The 21623-nt window shown below is 38.4% G+C and overlaps 1 protein-coding gene across 3 annotated transcripts in view; it reads left to right on the plus strand.

The window, feature by feature from the left end:
* ppp2r2d (protein phosphatase 2, regulatory subunit B, delta) overlaps nt 1–21623 on the plus strand; it is a 59702-nt gene that overhangs the window by 12340 nt on the left and 25739 nt on the right. Inside the window, exons 3-5 of one of the 3 annotated variants that reach the window (XM_043712588.2) lie at nt 4910–5094; nt 12646–12851; nt 19104–19201. In XM_043712588.2, coding sequence (XP_043568523.1) covers nt 12761–12851; nt 19104–19201 — 189 coding nt within the window. In that variant the 5' untranslated portion in view covers nt 4910–5094; nt 12646–12760. The remainder of the gene's footprint in view (nt 1–4909; nt 5095–12645; nt 12852–19103; nt 19202–21623) is intronic. The other 2 variants (XM_043712589.2, XM_043712587.2) reach the window with 2 other exon arrangements.

The raw sequence follows: 21623 nt of genomic DNA on the forward strand, positions 1-21623 counted from the left end.
GCTTAGTATGTGGGATTGATGATGTGATCATGCAAAAGTGCCTACTAGCTGAAGTCCAGTTGGTCTTCAAACACGTTGTGCAACTGACTTTATTATTGGTAAATTTGGCAAGTGGAACATATGAGTTGCAGGGTATTCTAATGGAAGGGAACACCTTTGTCAGTCTGGCTGATCTTGGGAAACACCACTTGAGTGAAGGCAATTGCACAGCCTCTCTCAGGGCGTGTCCTGAACAGAGGGACTCTAGGTCAGCCCAGAGCAAAATCCCAAAACAAAGCCAAGCCTCAGCCAAACGGTTATGATTTTCTTCCAAGGTCTGAGCCAGCAAGCCATTGTAGTTGCTGTTATTATGTGGACTTGAGATAGCAATAGAGTCCTACTAAGCCTAAATCGAGTAAGAAGGACTCATAAGTCAGTATCCAGGAGAGTACATATCCTGGAAAGTCCACATACATCTGGTTTGGAATAGTTAAATTGCTTAGTAACATCCAAATCAGAACCAGTTTGGCTACCTGGTTCTAACAGAGGTTGATACTGGCATGACCTATTGTGATTGAAGAACTAATCTTTAACAAAATTTGTCTGGATTCCAACCCTGAAGTTTGCACAAGACCTTAGCTAGACTGAGAACCTATACTAAGGAACCTTTACTGACTTAACTGTGCGACATCTGTTCCGATCTCTTAAAAGGAACAGCTGGTTCAGTTACCACTTATCATAACACACTCAGACCCAACCTTGATGTGGCACGATTGGTTGAGAGAGATTCACCTAGATTAGCACAGCATTTTTCGATTTAGAAAATGGCTGCTTGAGTGAAGTCCTATTTTGATTTCCACAAGGTCAAGGGACTTATCAAAGGAGCCAAGGCCACCATGCATGTTGACCTGGAAGCAATTCTACAAACTGCCCAGTGCCGCTTGCCTTGAGCAAAAGTTGAGGCAGAAATCAGAAGGCTGGAAAGCTAAGGAATCATCAAACCAATCCAGTTTGCAGAATGGGCAGCACTGCTCATATCAGTTTTGAAGTCCATTGGGTCAGTTCACCTTTGTGGGAGCATTAAACAAATGGTAAACTATTTCTTGCAGCTGGATAAATACCTAAACCCTCACATGGAGGAGCTATACACAAACCCAGCAGTGGGGTTAACCCTCACAAAGCTGGACATGAGCTATGCATACTTGCAGTTGTGGTTCGATGATTCCCAGATGAATGTTACAATTAATACCCATAAGGGTTGTGCCAATATACAAGAATGCCACTTGGGTTATCGTCAGCCAGTGCAACTTTCAGCAGACAATGGTGAACATTTTGCAAGGTCTACACCAAGTCTCCACCTACCTAAATGACATGCTGATAACCGGGAAGACCAATAAGGAGCATTTAGAACTTGGATAATCCTTAGGCGTATGCATGCCTGGAATAAACAACTAAGAAGGTAAAATGAATTGCAGGTCCCCCAACTGTCCACTTGGGCTACAGGGTCGACAAGAGCAGGTTACACCTGTTGGAAGTTTAAAGTGAGGGCAGTCAAAGGTGCCCCAGCTCCCAGAGCTCAAGTCTTGTCTTGGGCTGGTGTGTTATTATGGAATGTTAAATAACCTGGCCTCCTTCCTGGCACTCTTACATCTGTAATTGAAATGACCTTGTAGCCAAGCCTTTAGGGAAGTGATGAAACAGCTATCATCCTCTGAGGTGTTGGCACACTGTGATCCCAAGCAAGATCTAGTATTGGCATACAATGACTCCCCATATAGAATTAACTCTTAGGTGGCCCAACGGAAAGGAGCACCAATAACTTATGCAGCCAGGACTTTGGCTAATTCAAAGCGTAAATACGATCAGATAGAGAAGGAAGTTTTGGCAGTCATATTAGGAGTCAGGAAGTTCCACCAATATTTTACAGACGTAAATTTGTAATATAACATATCACAATACCCTGCCAGTTCTCCTTAAAATGATAAGGCTGTATAGCCAACAGCTCCAGGCTAAGTGCATAAAGTTACAAGTTGGAGCACTCTCCAGGAGTCCAAGTAGTAAATGTGGATGCATTGAGCTGCCTCCCACTGGCAGAAACACCACCAGTAGTATTACCATGCAAAGAGACCATATAGTTTTACATTTTCTGGACACATTTGCAATCATAGCTGACAGTATCAGTCTTTGGACCTGGCAAAACACTCAGCTGATGGTGATGGGGGAAACCAGAAGGCCGCCACCACCAGAACTGAAACTTTTCTGGACCCAGAGAGACCAAACAATAGTACAGGATGGCATAATATTATGGGAAGCAAGAGAGATCGTCCTGAGCAAAGGTTGCCACCAGATACTGCCTGAGCTCCACCAGGGTCATCCAGGGGTCTCCAAAATGAAAATGTTGGTTGTCTGTTGGCCAGGCTTGGATGCAGATTTAGCTGCTTTGGTGCAGTGCCCAAGGTACTAACAAGGACAAAAATCACCACTAGTAGCTCTCCCACGTCAGTAGGACTGGCCAGGTAAACCCTGGACTCAGTTACTTGTCAACCGTGCAGGAGAGTCAATGTTTTGGGCAAAATTCCTGAAATGTTGACGTTCCTCCTTGGATGCTGCCTGACCTGTGCTTTTCCAGCACCACACTCTCTCAACTCTAATCTTCAGCATCTGCAGTCCTCACTTTCGCCTACTTGTCAACTGTGCAAGTGGCACTATTAGTTTCTCAGCCAAGGAAAAGGAAAAACACCTCCGTAGCAGTCTTCAGATTGCTCCTGCTGCTGTTTGTTTCAGATATCCATCAGCCTACAAACAAGGAGTGTCCCATGTATCTCTGAGTGAAAAGACAAGAAAAAACTGTTTACAAACTCTTTAAAAAAGAAACTCTGATATGACAAAAGATCTAGAACAACCTGAATGGCAATTGAATCAAAGATCATCCATTTCTCTACAGACAATATCTTGTCATCTTTGCTCACATCAAAAGAACTGCGAAATAACACTCTCCTTTTTTTGGTGTGTTTTCCTTTTCTGTTTCTCAGCCCATAATATTGTGTCAGAAATGTTTGTCTTATTTGTGAATGGGAGTATGTTTGAGGTTTTAAAGGCCTATTAAGTCAAATAGTGAATTCATAATTTTTTTTGGCAATTTGCGAAAGAATGTGTATTTACAATGAATAGGCAATTCTTGTTTATAATGGAACCTGGTTTGAATTACATTTTTGTCTTGAAATGTAGTCAATCAGGAATTGTTTATTTGTGGTTTAATTAGTTAGTTACACACTTGTGGAATTGTAGGCTTCAGTTATTGCTGCACTCTTCCCAATTGAGTCATTTCCCCCATCACCTTTCCTTGCAAATGCATATGTAACACTTGCCTTTTCACCTACTCTGGTCACCCAAGTCCCCAAATGCACTGTACAGGTCAGGTGCCAATTTATGTATTTCTTTCAATTTAATCTACTTTATCTACTATTGCAAATATAGTTTCTGCTACACTGGGGAGACCAAATGGAGCTTTGCTGATCGCTTTGCAAAACATTGTCGTTCTGAGTGCAGATGTGATTCTGAGCTTTATGGTGGCCTGTTCTAATTCTTCAACTTGCTCACAGTGCTGCTGTTTCAGTCCTCTGCATACTGTGAGGCTCAATGTAAACTTCAAGGACTGCACGCCGTTTTTCAGACGCATGTATAGCCTTCTGCATTCAGTACTGAGTTCATCAATGTCAGACTGTAAACTTCCGTCCCTGTCTGTTTCCTTTGCTTGTTTTGTATTTTATTTCTTTCAGTTAGTAGCGCACATGCTCTAGACGTGTCTTGATACATTTTTATTCTTGACCCATCACCATTCCTTTTGATCCTAGAGGATTAAACTTTTTCTGTCATTTGAATTGCTCTGTCTTCCTTGATATCACACGTTAACAACTTTCTTTTCTTTGTTCCACCCATCCTCTAAGCTCAAAATCTATTGCATCTCTAAGTTCTTCCCAGCTCTAACGAATGTCACAAACTTGAACCATTTAACTACTGATTTATTTCTCTTTCTCTCCCTCTCCCCCTCCCTCTCTCTCCACAAATGCTGCCTAACTGCAGGTTTTTGAGTATTTTTCTGTGTTTAACCCTGTGGCTAGATGGTTGTGTGTGAGAGAATGATTTTAGAAGTTGGGGGACACAATTCACATTAAGGCATGAAACGTAAACTTTTAATGTGTGAGTTCTCAGTGACTGTTTCCATCTCTTTTCAATAATCACAAAATATGAAAGATGTATTTTGTAATTAAATTTTTAAGTATCATCATATTTGAAACAATATTCATTTTTCCAACTGAAGACTTAATGAGTAACTTGGGATAAATTCATTGACTTAAAAGCAATATAATTTGTGATGCATACTTCCTATTTATTTCTGTTTTAATGCATTTTTTATAACTGCTTAGTTGAAAGTCCATCAGCACCATTCTTGAATGTGCTTAAAAATATTTTTTTCATTACATTTAACTAAGCCTATAAGCAGACCCACACTTCAGGAATTGTTTTCATTGTATTTGCATTATCAAAGTTAACAAAATGCATGGAAAATTATAAGTGAAGTAATAATGCAAGAGAAACTTTTGAGAGTTAGGGTGTTAGTGGGAAAAGTTTTATATATCTGGCCTTTTCTGTTACAAAAGATCTTGTGTTCCAAGGACTTCCAAAGCCTGTCTTTTGTACATTGATTATTTTTTCTTTCAGGAATACTGATATTTCTATTACACTGAACTAAATTTTTATGGTCATTAGATCTGTATACAAAGGATGACTAAACAATGTATTAACTTCAGTTCTTTTGGGCATGTTTCAGTTAAGTGTGTTTAATGTCGTATATGTTGTAGTCAATCTCCTGTGGCATTGTTCACGGGTTGTCTTGGGCCTTGACCGCGGTTTTTGGTTTTTACTGCAGCCCAACTGAAGTCCTAGAACTCCTCTTCCCTGAAGAGTACCCATGCTCAGATGCCCTCAAATACTTCCTGAGTGGTCCTGAAGTCTTAACAATTCGGAAGAAGAAACTGACAGACATTCAAAGAATAAAATTGACACATTTTCATGAAAAGCAGTTACTTGCATCTTAAGCAAGTTTTGTAAATGGTAGGTAATTGGTATTATAAATATTTGAGGCTTATATCTTTTAGTATTGGTTTGGTGTGTAATGTTGTTGCCTTGTTCATGGATGCAGAAAACCTACTGAATCAAAGTGAATGGTGAACTCTGGTATTCAAGATGGCTGTAAATGTCAAAAACACATTCTGGTTTCTCCTATGAATGGACCACAGCTATAGCTTGTCCTCAACTACTTTGCATAAAGCCTTTTAAGCCAATAAGCATTGTAAAACATTGCCACTTTTGAAACAATTGAATCATTCAAACCCTTTATTATAAAAGGACCTTTTGTACACTGGAAAATTTGAGAATTAAAGTTTTTTTTAAAGGATATTAATAAATGTTTGTTACAGTGGACTTCATAATGATTCAGTGCTCAGCCGGTTTCAAAAGCAAAAGATCATGTGGGAAATCTTCATCTCCAGTTGAAGACCATTTCTTACTGTGTGTGTCATTTAGGGAATTCCAGCATGCAATCTCCATATTGGCCTGTTGATACCAAATGTGTCTTTGTCATGGTTTGAGAGCTTTCTCCTCCAGAGACTCATTGAATTCACACTTTTTAAATCTAAGTTTATTATATACTTTATTTTATCATAAGCACTCATAGACTACACTTAAGTTCACCAGTACAGCTAATGTACATTTTCTTCAAAACAGTCAGCTGCAAATTTTTGGCTGCAAATTCAATTCCACACCGAATTGCCAAATTAATATTTTTAAATGTACAGTTATTTTAAGATTCTGAAATATTTGAGCTGTAAATATTCATGAATATTTCTTCATTTGAAGACCATGAATGACTAAATTCTAATTGCATAGTTGAGAGGAATGTTTTGTCTGTTTTTGAAATTAAAGGTTGTTTAATTGCATATTTCCATTTTAATGAATAAAGATTCATAGCACAGAATTTTCTGATGTACTTTGTTACGTGCTAAATTATTTCAAGATTAAACTAACTAAAAATAACCATTGAAAGCACAGAGCAGGTCAATCTGCATGTGTTGGTTATTATAACTTTTTCCAGTATTTGTCATTTTGCAACAAAAGACAAACTTCTCAAGGAGGCTACCCAATGTACAAAAGGAGCTTTGAATGGGTTAGAGGAGGTTGCTGGCAGATGAGAATTTGGTGGTGAAGAATGGTATCACATGGTCCGAAAGTAGCTAAGGCCATTTTAGTATCACTTTGTCTGATACCGCTTCTTCTGTGATCGAGGTGTGTTATTTTGGCACTGAGATCCCAGTATGCCACTAAAGGATCCTTCCCCTCGCCTTTGTTGTATGATTTAGAGCTTTACCTAAACTGGTTTCTTAACACTGAATTTTCAGAAAGGATTTTGGCATTTCGACCATCTAATTATTTAATGTATTAGAAGTGAAAAAAAAAATTAGTTTGGCTTTTGCAAATATTTAGTTCCTGAGAGTCGCAGCCAGGAAAGATACAAGACAGATAATAAAAGCAACAGGTAAATCCAACAGCTATCACAGAAGTCTTGCAGCACCAAAGGAAACCATTTAGTCCACTGTGTTGTACCAGCTTTTCAAGTGTCCTCTTCATGTCACTGTCCTGATTTTTCTGAAGATAATTGTCCAATGCCCTCTTGAATGTCTCAATTGAACTTGCCCTCCTCCATGTGTGTTATGGCTGTAATATTACTGATTAGAGAGTATTCAAAGTATGCAATTCATGCTACTGTGCCACTACATTAGAGATTCAAGCTTGCGAAGAGTACTAAATGAGAACTGTAAATCAGGCCCTAAGATAGACACTTCACAGTTGTAAATCAATAAACAATGCGAAGGGACTTGTGGTTTGCTCTTATTTTGTGGGTGGGAAGTCCAGAAGGCTGGGTGGGATGGGAGTGGATAAGGGATTGACCATATTGATCATGAAATCAGGAATTTAATCTAAGGTTTGGGAGCATTAAGGATGAGCACTGGAATCAGAAGGGAAAATCTGGATTCAGGAAGGACACTGAAATGAAATGTGAGAAAATAACTTAAACTCATGAGTTTTTGTGATAGGCAATGACCATCTCCAATAAGAAACAACCTAACTAATAGCTGTTGACATTCTGTCATGTTATCATCACTGAATCTCCCACTATCAACATCGTAAGGGATTACAATTGACCAGAAACTCAACTGGACTCCCCACAAACACTGGCTACAAGAGCAAGTCAGAGGCTAGGAATACTGCAGAAAGTAACTCCTCTCCTGACTCCCCAAACTCTGTCCATCATTTACAAGGCACAAGTCAGGACTGTGATGAATGCTCCCCACTTATCTGGGTGGGCGCGTTCCCAGCAACACTCCACTAGCTTGACATCATCCAGAACAAAGCAGCTTGCTTGATTGGTAATACATGCACTCCTTCCAACACTGATGCTCATTAGCAGCAGTGTGTAGTATCTACAAGATGCACTGCAGAAATTCACCAAAGATCCTTAGACAACATCTTCCAAACCTTACGACTACATCCATCTAGAAGAATAAGGGCAGCAGATATAAGGAACACCACTACCTGCAAGCTCTCCTCCAAGTCACTCACGATCCTGACTCGGAAATATATTGCCATTTCATTTCTGTCGCTGGGTCAAAATCCTTGAATTCCTTCCCTAAGGCAGTGTATCAGCCCGTAGCATGTGGACTGCAGCAGTTGAAGAAAACAGTGTGACACCATCTTCTCAAGGGCTACTAGGGATGAGCAATAAATGCTGGCAAGTCAACAATGCCCATATCCACAAATGAAAAACAAAATTCCTTCGCCTGTTTTAAATCAAAATACAAATTTGGCACTTGAGCGGACTTTTACTTCATCCACCATGTTTTGTGGTTTTACAGTATGATAAAAGATCTACTGTGTCCATGTTAGCCATTGCACATCTTCTGTCATCAAATTTTCTAGCGCTTGACCTGTAACCTTGTATGCTCTCCCACCCTTTTTAGACAGGGTTTCAGAGGATGAAAATCTTTTTCCTTAAATCTTTTGCTCTTTGCCTTAAAACTCTGCCCTTTAGTTTTGGCCCCTCTACTAAGGGGAATGATTTCTCCCTATCAGTGCCTTCATAACCTTGTATGCTTCATTCAGGTGCTACTCCCTTGGCCGCCTCTACTCGAGGGAAAGCATCTTCAACATATCTAGTCCTTCATAGCTGAATCGCTCCTCTGTCTGCAGAGTATGTTGATCACAAAAGTTAATTAAATGCAGAGACAGGCACAGTGGCAGTTATAAGTATTGTTAGAGTGAGTTTATGGAATGGTAGGGTTGAGATGAAAGGGAAAATGAGGAAGCTTATTCAGCAGAGACAAGTGAAGCAAGAGACTACCAATGAAGAAGTCAGATAATGAAACCAGGGTCTAATGCTGGTGTTCATTCAAATTTTTGTATGGGTAATATGCTATCTCCTGACTTCAATCACAACTATGGATGCCTGGCACTACCCCACAATATTTTGTTGGATATGTCCTCCTTCTGTTAGTGTTAAATGAACAATGACTATACAAATAACAGGTAGTCTTTGAAGGACTCTTCTCGTCACTGTATCCTCTCTCCTTAAAAGTAGTTCCATCTTTCTCACTCACTTACTACCCCAATCTCTCTCCTTTCCTGACAACCGCCTCCCTTGAAGAATTTTTCTTTTTTCACCCTTTTCCTGTCCTCCCCCAACTTCCAAAACAATGATTTTTTTTTCAGATTTCCTCCCTATCTATTATTCTTGCCTGTTTTATCTTGCTCACTTTTAATTCTGCCTGATGTGCATGTTACATTTCATCTCAATTCTTCATGTTTTGTGCCAAAGGAGATTAATTTTAATATATTAAAAATTTGAATACTACTGTATTTCAGAAGTGGGTTGAAATTGGATATTCTTATTTATAGGATTATATGATGTGCTGTTTTACTGCTTTGCTTGCACTAATAAGTCACACATTTAAAAACCTGAGTCCTTTGGCATTTTGAAGAAAGTGTGGCTGAGGAAATGCCTTTTTGTGGGAACACAAACCCTATCATCGAGTTGCTAAATGTTGAGTTTCAGATGTTCAGGCTCAAAGGGCCAAGGGATACGCTCCTATTCTTTGTACCTCCCAGAATAATGTGTATTTGTAACAATAAATTTCTCTGATCTGTATTAATGACTCTAACTTTGAATAGTTATCTTTGTTTGAAGTGTCAAAGCATTATTTTTCAACTTAAAAGTCTAAGCAGAGCATTTATTTGTACTATAATTACATAGAAGTCCCAACCCAAGGCATTCTTTGACCTAATTACTTTGTATTAATGTTTAGCCTCCATATGAGCAGCAGTCTTATTCAAAGCAGTATCTATGCATCCTTTTTTTTTCTGTGCAGTTGAATACAAATTGTGGGTATATCTAATCATTAAGTCAAGTTGTGTACACCACAGCCTTTGTGGTGGGGTCATTGCATTGATGGAGGCAGATATGGACAGTTGGAATTCCTTGCTGTTTGTACTAAATCTTTTGAATTACTCTTTTATTTATGCCTTTATAGCTCCCTTGATCATTGGAAGCAATCTGTTCTACCTAACCGCTATTGATGATAAATATTTAAAAGATCTCATTCAAAATTCATCTCCAAAAACCACTCCAATTTTTCTTGTCTTTTTTTTGTATTGATATTTCTTTGCACCTAACAGCATTCTTGTTTGTTGCTTAAGATGTATAATTGAAACGTGATGTCCTTTGTAATTTTCCGAAGGTTTTAGATTAGAATATTTTTATTACGTGTTTTGAAAATTCTGCTTCTGTAAAACAAAAGGAAAATCATAAAATTTCATGGGGACTGTGCATAGCAGTGCTCTGATAGCACTGGGTTCTCCTTCTGGATTTGGCTGAACAACCACAAAGCCTTGTTGGACAGTTGAATATCTGCTCACACTTAGGCACATTGTATGCTACTAATAAACGCTGGAAAATTAAGGTGTGTTCCCAGATGAACTCTAAATGTGTTCACCAACACACACTCACTCTCACTCTCTCTCTCTCTCTCTCTCTCTCTCTCTCTTTTTTTCTCTCTCTCTCTCTCTCTCCCTCTCTCCCTCTAGCAAAATAAAGATAGGTTTACCTACTATAGCATAGAGAAATGTATGCTACAAGTGTTACAGGTTGGTTGACATTGAAGCTTTGTGGTAGAGGTCTCAAGATGCTGGTTAACCCCCAATGTAAATAATTAGAACGTTGTTGGTCTTCAGAGGACAAAGTAGACCTGTAACGGTCAGTTGCAAAGGAGAACATGCCAGAAGCACTCAGCAAGCTTGGCAGTATTGTTGGAGAGAGAAAATCTCTCAAGTTTCAGTTAATTCTGTTTGTCTTTCCACAAACTCTGCCAGGCATATTGAGTACTTCAAACGTTCTTTTGTTTGTATGTGATTTCCAACTTCTTAGTAGTTTTTTGTAAAAAAAAAATTAGTTCTATAATGATGGGGAATAGGCTTCACGATTAGTTACTTTGGATGGAATTAAGAAATGTCGTGCTGGAAAAGCATAGCAGGTCAGGCAGCATTCGAGGAGAGGAGAATTGACAGTTTGGGCAGGTGCCCTTCCTCAGGAATGAAGCCCTGACGAAGGGCTTATGCCCAGGATGTCGATTCTCCTGCACCTCAGATGCTGCCTGACCTGCTGATCTGAAAAGCACCTACTTTTCAAGCACCATACTCTCAACTCTGATCTCTAGCATCTGCAGTCCTCACTTTCTCCTGGAAGAAAGAAAAAGTAGTCCTGGGGGGCTGGTATAGATGTTGCCACCAAAACCTCAAACAGGAGAATAACTACTTTGTGAAGGAAAGCATATATGTGCTTGTAGGGCCTTAAAGGTAAAATCACCATTTTCCAGGCAACCATAGGGCTCTGCTCTGTCAGAGAGATAACTGATAATGGTTTAACTTGAGGGTCACCACAACTCTGAGGGGAGAGGTTGGGAAGGAGAGTCCTTCATGGTAACCTCAGCTGAATTGAACCCATGCTGGTTGGCATCTCTCTGCATTGCAACTAACTTTGCCAAACTGACCCCGATTGACAGGAGAGGAAGATCATATCAGAGATGGATACTGGGAAACACAGAGGTAAATTGGGGTGAGTGGGGAAAGAAGTTGTTACAGATAATTTACTGGCTACACTTAGCTGGCTAAGAATGGAGCCAGCTAAACACAGCCCTTCCCAGCTGAAAGAGGCTTTGAAGCAGGATGATGTAGTCGCTCATTTGAAGGCTGCACACAGGTTGAGGAGGAAAGTCATGTTATTTGTGTTGTGTTCCCATATGATGTAATTTTGAGATTTTGTTGTTTCAGTACTGTGGTAGGAAGGGGAGACTTGTTTTAAGCAATTCAAGCATAACATTCTCGAAGGATGGTCATCAATTTATGAGGAGACAAAATGTTCGAATGCAGTGGAGAGGAGCAAGATTCCTGCCAAATGTGCTTTGTATCATTGCTTCTTGTCAGTGAAAAGTAATTAATCAACACAAGTAAATATTGAAAACAAATTTCATGTAATGGACAGTGCTGTTGAATAGCAGAGAAGAAAGTGAGATCTGTGAGTGAGTAAGTAAAAACAAAAGACTTGACACTACAGCTGGCAACTTCGAAATTGCTCAAAATAGATGTTGCTTTTTACTTTATTGGTTGATGTAAGTGTTTCAAGTGTATATATTTTGAGTGGTGTACTGTACCTCCTAATAGCTGGGGGGGGACTGAAAAAGATGCTTAGCTACTGAATAGTGTTCTATTTTCCTTTTGTATTTCCACTCTTCCTTCCCATCCCCACTCTGAACCCAATCACCCATCACTGCCATGTTCACATATGCACACACTTTATAAGCGAAGTCAGAAAATGTGAGCGGATTATGTGATCATGCGCTAGTTTTGATATCTGATTTCTCTTCAAAAAGATAATAAATATTGAAAGGAAAATATAACTATCATTTTGACTGCAGACTTCAACAGAAGTTGTAAAATGCACATATAAGCACTGTAGTTAAATTTAAAAATGGAAAATTTAAATCATTTGACTTATCAGTTGTGCATTTGTGAAATGGACTGTGGTTGGCTGAAGGATAATTTACTGAGCACCTGACCTTGGTTGCTTACCATGTCCTGAGAGCAAACACGCTGCAGTATTCCCAAAAAAATGCTTATGCTTAGTATCTTTTGATTGGACACTGTCATGCTGCTGAGTTGAATTGGAAAATCAGTGCTGCACTTTAAATACTAATAGCTTGCAAGATGAAGCAAAATTTAGGTTTCATTTTGGATTATTGTCAAACGCAGTTGAATTTTGCTTAATTCATAAGAATTTGTTCTAATGCCAAGCTAGGATTTGATTGTTTATCAAGGTGACAGTTGCATTGGTTTTATTTTAAATTGTTGGCAATGAAATGGACAGCTCTTAATACAATGTGTTAACAGCAACTTAAGAATAGCGTATGAGGCCTGCGCTGTCATGTTTAAATGCAGAGTCCATCCGTCTCGTGCCTATTCTTTCTGATCTAAAACATTTGACTGTTCTATGCAATGCAGGCATCTGGAAAATCTATAGCAAAAGGAAATCTTGTAAAAGACGAGGGTGCTCAGCCATTTGGATTGTGGAAGTGTCAAATGAGGAAATTAAAGCTGCATTTGCATACTGCAGAAGATGAAATGCTTTCCTTGCAATTTCTCTCAGGTGTTTAAGACTTCTACCTCTGGTACTAATTCACTGATGTCAACATCATCTTTTGATCAAGGTATGAAATATATACCAAGGATTCAAATCCTAGCATCTTGAGAATTCATAACTATATGTTAAGATTTTGTGCGGATTTTTAAACTTCCATTCCCATAGGTTCTGCAGCATGCTGCTTCCCCAAATTGCATATCAAAGGGGAAGTCTGCAGAAGAGAATCTCATTCAGCTGTATTATTACAATTTAAACTTTACTTGGATCGTGTTTTTGGTAGTTAATATTTTCATGATTTTTCACTTGCTTTTGAGTTGCATGGGTTTACCTCTTTTCAATATATGTTGTAAATGCTAAATGTTGTGCTCTCAATTGAGAGACTTCGTATATATGACCTATTTCTCTTACTGCAAAACAAATTGCTTTATTAATTATTTAAGATATACTTCTCACCAGAAAATGACATATAAATTAATTTCAATTCCTTAACTTCACCATTTTGGCAGTTTGATTTTTATTTTAACTACTGCTTTTGATCATTTGAAGTAGCGACAATCCTCTTTATTCTTTTAATAAGCATTAATGTAGATAATATTACTTGGATTACTTGGTGAATTTTAGTGCCAGTAGCTATAAGTTTATCAATTTTCTTGTATCAATTCCTACTGTAAGTAAGAGTTTACCAGGGATATGTAGTACAAAGTAGATATCATTGGCTTTTGGCAAGTAAAGATTACTAGCAACAAATATGTAAACAAAATATTGTGATCAGGCTTGTATGCACTCGATACACTTGGAGTATGTTGAAATGTCTGTATAAGGTAATGAAAATGCATGCAGGTGCTTCGCATTCATCAGGTCTTTTGAGAATAAAATGTCTATGAATTGCATGCATTTTAAATTTATCTTCTCACTTTACCAAAAGGCTTCAGCTTCTATCTAAGCATCAAATTTGGAAAATTATTTGAACGAAGTGATGAAAAAATAATTCTGTTATTGCCAGTATTATAAACCTGCATGTTTAATCTCCATTTAAACTCCTTGCATTCTGCTTCACAGCTGTCAGTAAGTGTGAGTCTGGAGCTTGCTCTCCTGTGATACTTTAAATGTTGCTTACTGGATTCCATTGTTTTGATGAACAATATTGCAGAAGGAAATTTTTGCTTGCCTATAAATTATAGCCCTGAAATTGAATGCAGGATGTTCACAACTGAGGCAAGCCAATACATGCATATATATTTATTGTGAATCATTAAACTGGTCTTTGTTTTTATTAATATTTTGTTTCAAATTTGAGCAGTATGGGGAGGAGTTTTTTGTGCCCATCCAGAGCTTTTAGGAGGGAGGGTGGACAGGAGGAAAAAAATAAGGTCCCTGACAGCTGATTAATGTTTTGCTATTAGGTTAGTGCATTCTTCAAGCAGGACATTTTCCCAACCTCATAGTTAGAATCCTGATTCGCATTTGTTACTATGTCATGAATACTCATGAACACCCAATCTGCTGCGGTTGTGTTTATGGGTGTCATTTTGTTTGCCAAGAACAAAAAGCACGTGGTTCGCAAATTTGATTCTATGTATGAGGCTTGTAGCTGGCAGTGCAGATTTCTTCATTGAAGCTCCAGTGCATACAAACTTCATGGATTTAGCTCCTTCATAACCAAACATTTCTTTGCATATAGTTATTCTAGTCAACCTGCTCAGACATATTATTGGAACAACTCCACATCTGGTGAGACGTGAACCTTGGCCTTCTGGCACAGAGGTAGGAACATCACCACTGCTTGTGTTAGGAGTGAAGCCCTCCATGTTGATCAGCTCCTTAGAAGTGTCAGTCATGTACAGGCTAGCTGGTTGTTAAATCACTCTGTGCTTTAGGGTGATGCCTGAGGCAGCCTTACTGCTGATACAAGCAAACCTGCTAAAGAGGGCTTAACTCAAAACGCCATTTTTGTCTTTTTCCCATACGTTTTTTAAAAGCTATCAGATATGTACATTCTCCTTATTGTAATGAAAAATCAGTAATCTGACGTTGTGAGCTGCTGAGTGTTAAAGTTCCTTTCATGTTTTAAGTGTGAACCTTGGCAGATGTATTGGTAGCTGCGGTGACATAACACAGCAATGATTGATTGTGAATGTAGGTTAGCTCGCTGAGCTGGAAGGTTCGTTTTCAGATTTTCGACATCATATTAGGTAACATCTTAAGTGAGTCTCCGAATGAAGCACTGGTTGTGTAGTCCGCTTTCTGTTTTATATGTTCGAGTTTCCTAGGGTTGGTGATGTCATTTTCGGTGATGTCATTTCCTATGGTGATGTCATTTCTTGTTCTTTTTCTCAGGGTGGTAAATGGGATCCAAATCAACATGTTTGCTGATGGAGTTCCAGTTGGAATGCCATGCTTGTAGGAATTCTCATGCATGTCTCTGTTTGGCTTGTCCTCGGATGGATGTGTTGTCCCAGTCGAAGTGGTATCCTTCCTCATCCATATGGAAGGATACGACAAAGAACAGAAAATGGTGTTACCACAGGAAATGACATTATCAACCCTAGGAAACTCAAACATAAATAGAAAGCGGGCTACACCACCAGTGCTTCATTTGGAGGCTCACTGAAGATGTTACCTTATATGGTGGCTAAATGTCTGAAAACTAACCTTTCAGCTCAGCAAGCAGACCTACATCCAGAGCCTCAACCTGAGCTACACATCTCCTCAAAACTCACTAATAAATTATACATGAGGCATCTGATGGAGTTGCCTAGCACCATTTTCCCTCTGCACTGGCAACCTTCCAATGTTTACCCACATTGGTGCATATGAAATTGAGTATTAGTAGTACATACCCTTGTAGAACACGGCAGATCATTCACCTTTTTGCAGCTCGAGAGATTAGTTCTCTTGAGCCTGTCATGAATGCTAATAGGGGAAGAACTTGCTTTCACTTCTCGATACGTTGCCAAGACATGGCTAATGCTTGTTGCTGCTTTTCGGGTGATGGGGTGATGAACAAATATTAAGTGATGTTTCTGGATTGCAGAGAATGAAGTGTTTTCAGTTACCTTTTAAACGTGGCAACCAGGTGTTGGAAGTCCAAATGGTCCTGGAGGGCTTCACAACCTCCTGCCCATAAAATTTAGCATTTTACCCACAAATGCACCTGAGAAGGACATAATCGAATGGAAAACCCAACCCACTCACAAGCAGAGGTACATTCTGACTTTAGGCTCATCTCCATGCTTGCTCTTTAAATAAAAAGTTCTGCCCCATGTTTTGAAATGGACCTCAGAAGTGGCTCAAATTATAAGTACATGCTTATGCAAGTGCAGCAAGTTCAAATGATTTTCACCAGTTAGAGACTCCTCTATCTGCATATACCATATTCTGTGAATTTGAATCCAAAACAGGAGTTTGACTTTAGTGTGGTCCCAAATGAGGATTTGAGCGTTCAGTGTTGGGGTCCTATCCATGAAATGAATGCTGTCTGAATATTCATGTGGAATGCTTTCATTATTCATTGTTCATGAACTGGGGTATTTCGATGCTTTTGTTATCATGAAATTCACTCAAGCTTTTTATAGACCTTGTGTATTGCAGTAACAGCATAAAGTAACAGACCAATAATCCAGTTAAATTTCTTACAAATAGCGAACCCCAGTCTCTCAGTAAACAAAATTATGAAATGAGAGAAAACTGAAACTTGGTGGTAGCATTCACATTGAGCTTAAAATACAGGCTGCTATTTCCTGCGATAGGATCATGGAATCCCTAAAGTGTGGAAACAGGCCATTTGCCTCATCAAGTCTATACTGACCCTCCAAAGAGCATTTTACCCAGACCCACCCCCTACATATTCCATGTAACCCTGCAATTCCCATATCTAATGCAGCTAACCTTCAGATGCCAGGACACTGGACAATTTAGCAGAGCCAATCCACCGAACTTGCACATCTTTGGATTGTGGGAGGAAACCAGAGTATCTGGAGGAAACCCAGGCAGTCACAGGGTTTCTGTGACGCAGCAGTGCTAAGCACTGAGCCGCCATGCTGTGGGGTGATCGGAAGGGAAGCAGTGGAATTTCAGTGAGGGAAGTATAGTTGCTTTCTTACTGTTTAAAAAAAGTGTTTTGATTAGTTTCTCATTAAATATTCTTAATCCCATAAAGAGTTTTGGAGTTTCTCATTACTGCAGAAAGTGTGTCTTCAGTTAATTTTATTTTAAGACACTTGGATCAGCTTATGATTGTTTTGTTTCTACTACATATCAAGTTGAGACCCTGCTTATGCACAGGAAGATAGCAATGTATTTGCATTCATGTTGAGAGTTGTTATCTGATTAAATGGATTGCTGTTGTGAGTTGTGATCGTAATCTCTGCCATGTAAGTTGTGGTGGAACTACATGTGGAAGTGAGGCTATTTTCATTACTTAAATTACAAAGGCTGTTAGAATCCCCTTCAAGAAAAGGTATTTCCTTCAGGCGAACATTGCAATTTTTCTTTTAAATTCAACTCTCGTGAAAGTATCATTTTCTTTGTGAGCCTATAAAGCATAGTGTATATAACTACAAAATATTCTACCTGATTTGTTTTGAGTGGTCAAATTATTGATCGTGAAGCACAAATATTCAGTTATTTTCTTGTTGGTATGTGTGTGAACGTTTGCAGAAGGGGGCATGAACAGAATTGTGAGAACAGTTTGTCTTGTGAAAGCATTAGTGCACTAAAGACATTTGGTTCATGAGATTAAAATTGAGGACGAGTTGTCACAAATTGAAAGGTAAGGTGTGGTCATTGCACCATTTGATTCATTTTCAGGAGTTAATAGTCTGAACAGGTGAAATCGATCTTTTGGAGAGTATAATCAGTTCGCTGGGTAGTAGGGATTGTAGTAGTGATAAAGAATGGGATTTTAATAATTATTTAAAATGTTACTACATTTTTTGTGAAATTTCATTGTAATTGCAGTTTACTGATTGTTCTGTTGTGGGATCCCACTAGTGAAGGGCAATTAATTAGAGCACATTCTAGGAGTTTATACGATTTATGTTTTTCCAAACATTACATAAGTGTCAATGAGTGATGCAATCCCTATATGATTAAAGAAATTAAACTTAAATAATCAAAATATGTTGAATAAAAATCACTTGTTAATAAAACAGGTAACATAAGCCACCTTTTTTTCATTTACTTGATGTTTGACATACTCTTGTGTTTATTGTATTCTACCTATTCTCCTCTCTCGTCTCCCATGCACTCTCACCATCTTCGATGCTTTGAAGCAGCTGACATAGGTGTTAAATGATAAAGGTTAAATGCTAGTTAGAGGTCAGAAAATACTTTCCTGGTCAGTTTTATTTCCTTCAAGCCACAAACTCCAGCCACATTGATTACTCCCTAAATCCCCTGTATCTAGATATTTTCAGATAAGCCTGTTAAGAGATGTTACTGTACACCTCTACTGCGAATGAGACTTGAAACTGGTCTGCTAAATCATAGTAGGGACATGACCACTGAACCACACCACCTTCATCCACCCCCAACTCAATATCTATATCGGGTCATTTGCTCACCCAGTTGTATATTTTCTAATTAATCTGTTCAGAGATATTATTGCATAATTCTGGAGCAGATAGGACTTGAACCCAGACCTCATGGCTCAAAGGTTGTACCCAGTCAATTGCTTATCCAATTATACCCTAATTAATAATTAACCATCACATTTTCTCTAGTTGCATTTGGTTTTTAACCTCCCTACCAGATGGGCCAAATGACCTTGACATGACTGTTCCGTATTTCTAGAGGGATGGTTCATTTTGAGTGCGCCAGTACACTGGGTATAAAAGAAAGCACATGATCTCTCCAATCTGTAAACTATAAATTTTTTAAAATCACTTTCTTATGTAGTGGTTTGTGTAGCTATCTGTAGAATTGTGTATTTTTCTGTCATTAACTAATTCTGCTTGACTCAGTTTGAGTGCCAGGGTGATCCAGCACTTTAGTCATTTAGCTTTGAAGAGCAGTCACTGTCACGTAAAGAAGTTCATTTAATCATTTGCGTATAGCAAGGTTCACAACAGAAATGAGATCAATATTGCAAATCTGTATTTCCTGAAGTTTGTTGAAAAATCAATGTAAATGGAAAATATTGCATATTTATGATTTCCCAAAGTATAAATTTTCTTTTGCTCCTACTAGAAGCTAATCATTTGATATTTTTCATTTGTTTTCAAGCTTCACCTGAAACCACCAAAATTTAAATTTCCTGATTTTCTTGAAAGAAAAAAATTCAGTGCTAAGTTTTTTTTTTCCTGTTCTCTTGTTACAGCGGATATCATTTCAACTGTTGAATTCAACTACTCTGGAGACTTGTTAGCGACTGGGGATAAAGGTGGCAGAGTTGTTATCTTTCAACGGGAGCAAGAGGTTGGTACTGAATTTGCACTTGGCACTAAAACCCAATCTTAGTAACTAAAATCAGTAGTTAATGTTGACTAGTAAAGTAAGTGGTTGTATCTTCGGAAAGATGGCGAATGATGTTATTCAGTGTTTTGTGTCATGCTTTGCTGCTTTAACATACATTTTAAGTGTCAGCTTTTGTGTTTGTATAAACTTCCATATTGAATTGTGGTTTCAACTGCAACATTATGTATTACTGAATTCATGATACTCGAAGCATGCTTAGTCAGAATGTTTCAGCTTAAAAAAAAATACTGTGGAGGCTGCTGATATCAGCTGAAGCTTCTGGTGCATTGGCAATGCAAATAATGCTAGTTTGATTCACAAGGCAGAATTGTGAATTTCACAATCAACGGTGGTTGATGGCTTGCGATCCTATCACAGTTTGTACACTAACACTATAAATCTTACCCCTCGTTCTCAGTAGCCCCACGGGGATTATTTGTGATCTCAACTTCTACCACACTAACTTCTGCATTCAGTTGATCATCTTGCATAAATTATGTCAACTCTGAAATGATGCTACTTGTGTCTTCTCTGTTAATGGTATATTAATTCTATCATTAATATTTAATGTTAAGGAGCTATAGCTGGAAGGCATTAAAGAACTTTGAGCTCATATGCGAGATTTCTAAGATTCTGGGTATTAGTTTGGAAGAAGGAAAACTTAATGTTACATTCTTCTCTGGTTTCCTACTTTGGTATCTGGCTGTCAGAAGGTTCACATGATAGCAGCAAAGGTGAAGATTGGAAACTAAGTTTTGTTTTTCATAGAGTCTCAATCTGAGTTAATTGTATGGAGAGTAGTAGTTAGGATGTGACTACCCAGTAATGTTCTCTAAATCTGTACCTAATGACCAGTGGAATATTGAAGTGGAATGTGGTTACAGGTTGCATCTTTACTGAAGAGAATCTAAGCAGTGGTAGACAATGTCCATCAGACTAATTGCAGTGTTAGAAAGGATGGAGAAATTAATGATTGTGGCTTTTCAAGATTATTGAAATGCAGGGTGCCAGTGTTTATGCAACAGAAAGACTTACAGAAGTAATGAGAATGATGGCTTTTGTTTTCCAGATCTGAATGTCATAGCCAATAGCAGGATTGGTGCAGTGGTAGTAGACAAGAAATGCCTGGGAAACAATTAACTGGTGCTTTAGACATGACTCAAAAAAATTATTATACATTGAGCTGTCCAAAGCAAAACAGCAGGGATTTTGAAGTGACAAATCAGCACAGAATATCGAAGTCGAAGGTGCTTATGTTTGATCGAGGAAATTATACTGTTCGCAAGACACTCTTTAGGCACAATTATTTTTGCAATATTCTTGGATTAGTCTAATTGTACAGTGTTAGTGTTTGCATATTGATAGTGCCTGGAACAAATAGCTAAAATGTTACTTAGGTTCGCTCAAGGGTCAAAGTGATGTCAGGGAATATTTAAAGTTCTACTGTTTCAAGTTTGGGGATAGCATACTTGGCATCAAGTTATGAATCCATGTTAAATAGCTCAATGAATCTTTTTAGTGCGATTGTTTCAAGTATTATGCAGGAATTCCCCGGCCTACGAACGAGTTCCGTTTTTAAGGCTGTTTGTAAGTCTAATTTGTATGTAAGTCAGAACAATTACGTACGGTTCACATCTAGTGTTAATTAGTCAAATGTTTGTCTTGGTGTATATTTTACCGAAAACATTTTAAATATAATAATAAATGTAACTACACTACAGTATTTATAATTGAGAATGTGTCTTTGTGTATAGGTATAAAAACATTTTAAAAAAACATTTTTTAAAGTTTAGAAAAGATAATGATTAAAGGTTAACACTTGATCTCATTCCAATTGATGCCTTGCATACCGGTTGGGGCCTTAATTAATAATTAAAGATGACTTTATTAATTGGATGATGGTTCTGGTGCTGGAGAGTGAGGGTCTGTTTCTGCTGCTGGAGAGTGGGGGAGTACTTCTGAAGTCATTTCTGAAAGTAAACATCAAGGGTGGCTTGAACAGGGCCTTTCTTTTTCTCATTATAAATGGCCTTGTAGCAGCTGAATCCATTGGTAACTATCTGGTAAACTTTTGATGAACCTGTCTGCATTAGGATCTTGCTCCTCTAACTTTATCATCCCTTTTTTTTAAAGAGATGAAAAGCTTCAGCTAACTCCTTTGTCAAAATCTTCTTGGGTTCTGGGGTTTCCCTGTCCTAGTCGTCTTCCTCAAATAGTATCATCCACTGCTCCAGCTCCATAAGGTCCTCATTGGTCAGTTCTTCGACATGGGATTCAAGCAAGTCCAAGACATCACCTTCATTGATGTCGAACTGCAGTTGATTGTTACCAATATCATCCACAACCTGCCTGGCTTTGGCGATGTCCTCAGCTGTAAACACTT

Source organism: Chiloscyllium plagiosum, unplaced genomic scaffold (genome assembly GCF_037043375.1).
Source record: "Chiloscyllium plagiosum isolate Xiang-an unplaced genomic scaffold, Cpla_swu_hap1 HiC_scaffold_22, whole genome shotgun sequence".
Classification (NCBI taxonomy): domain Eukaryota; kingdom Metazoa; phylum Chordata; class Chondrichthyes; order Orectolobiformes; family Hemiscylliidae; genus Chiloscyllium; species Chiloscyllium plagiosum.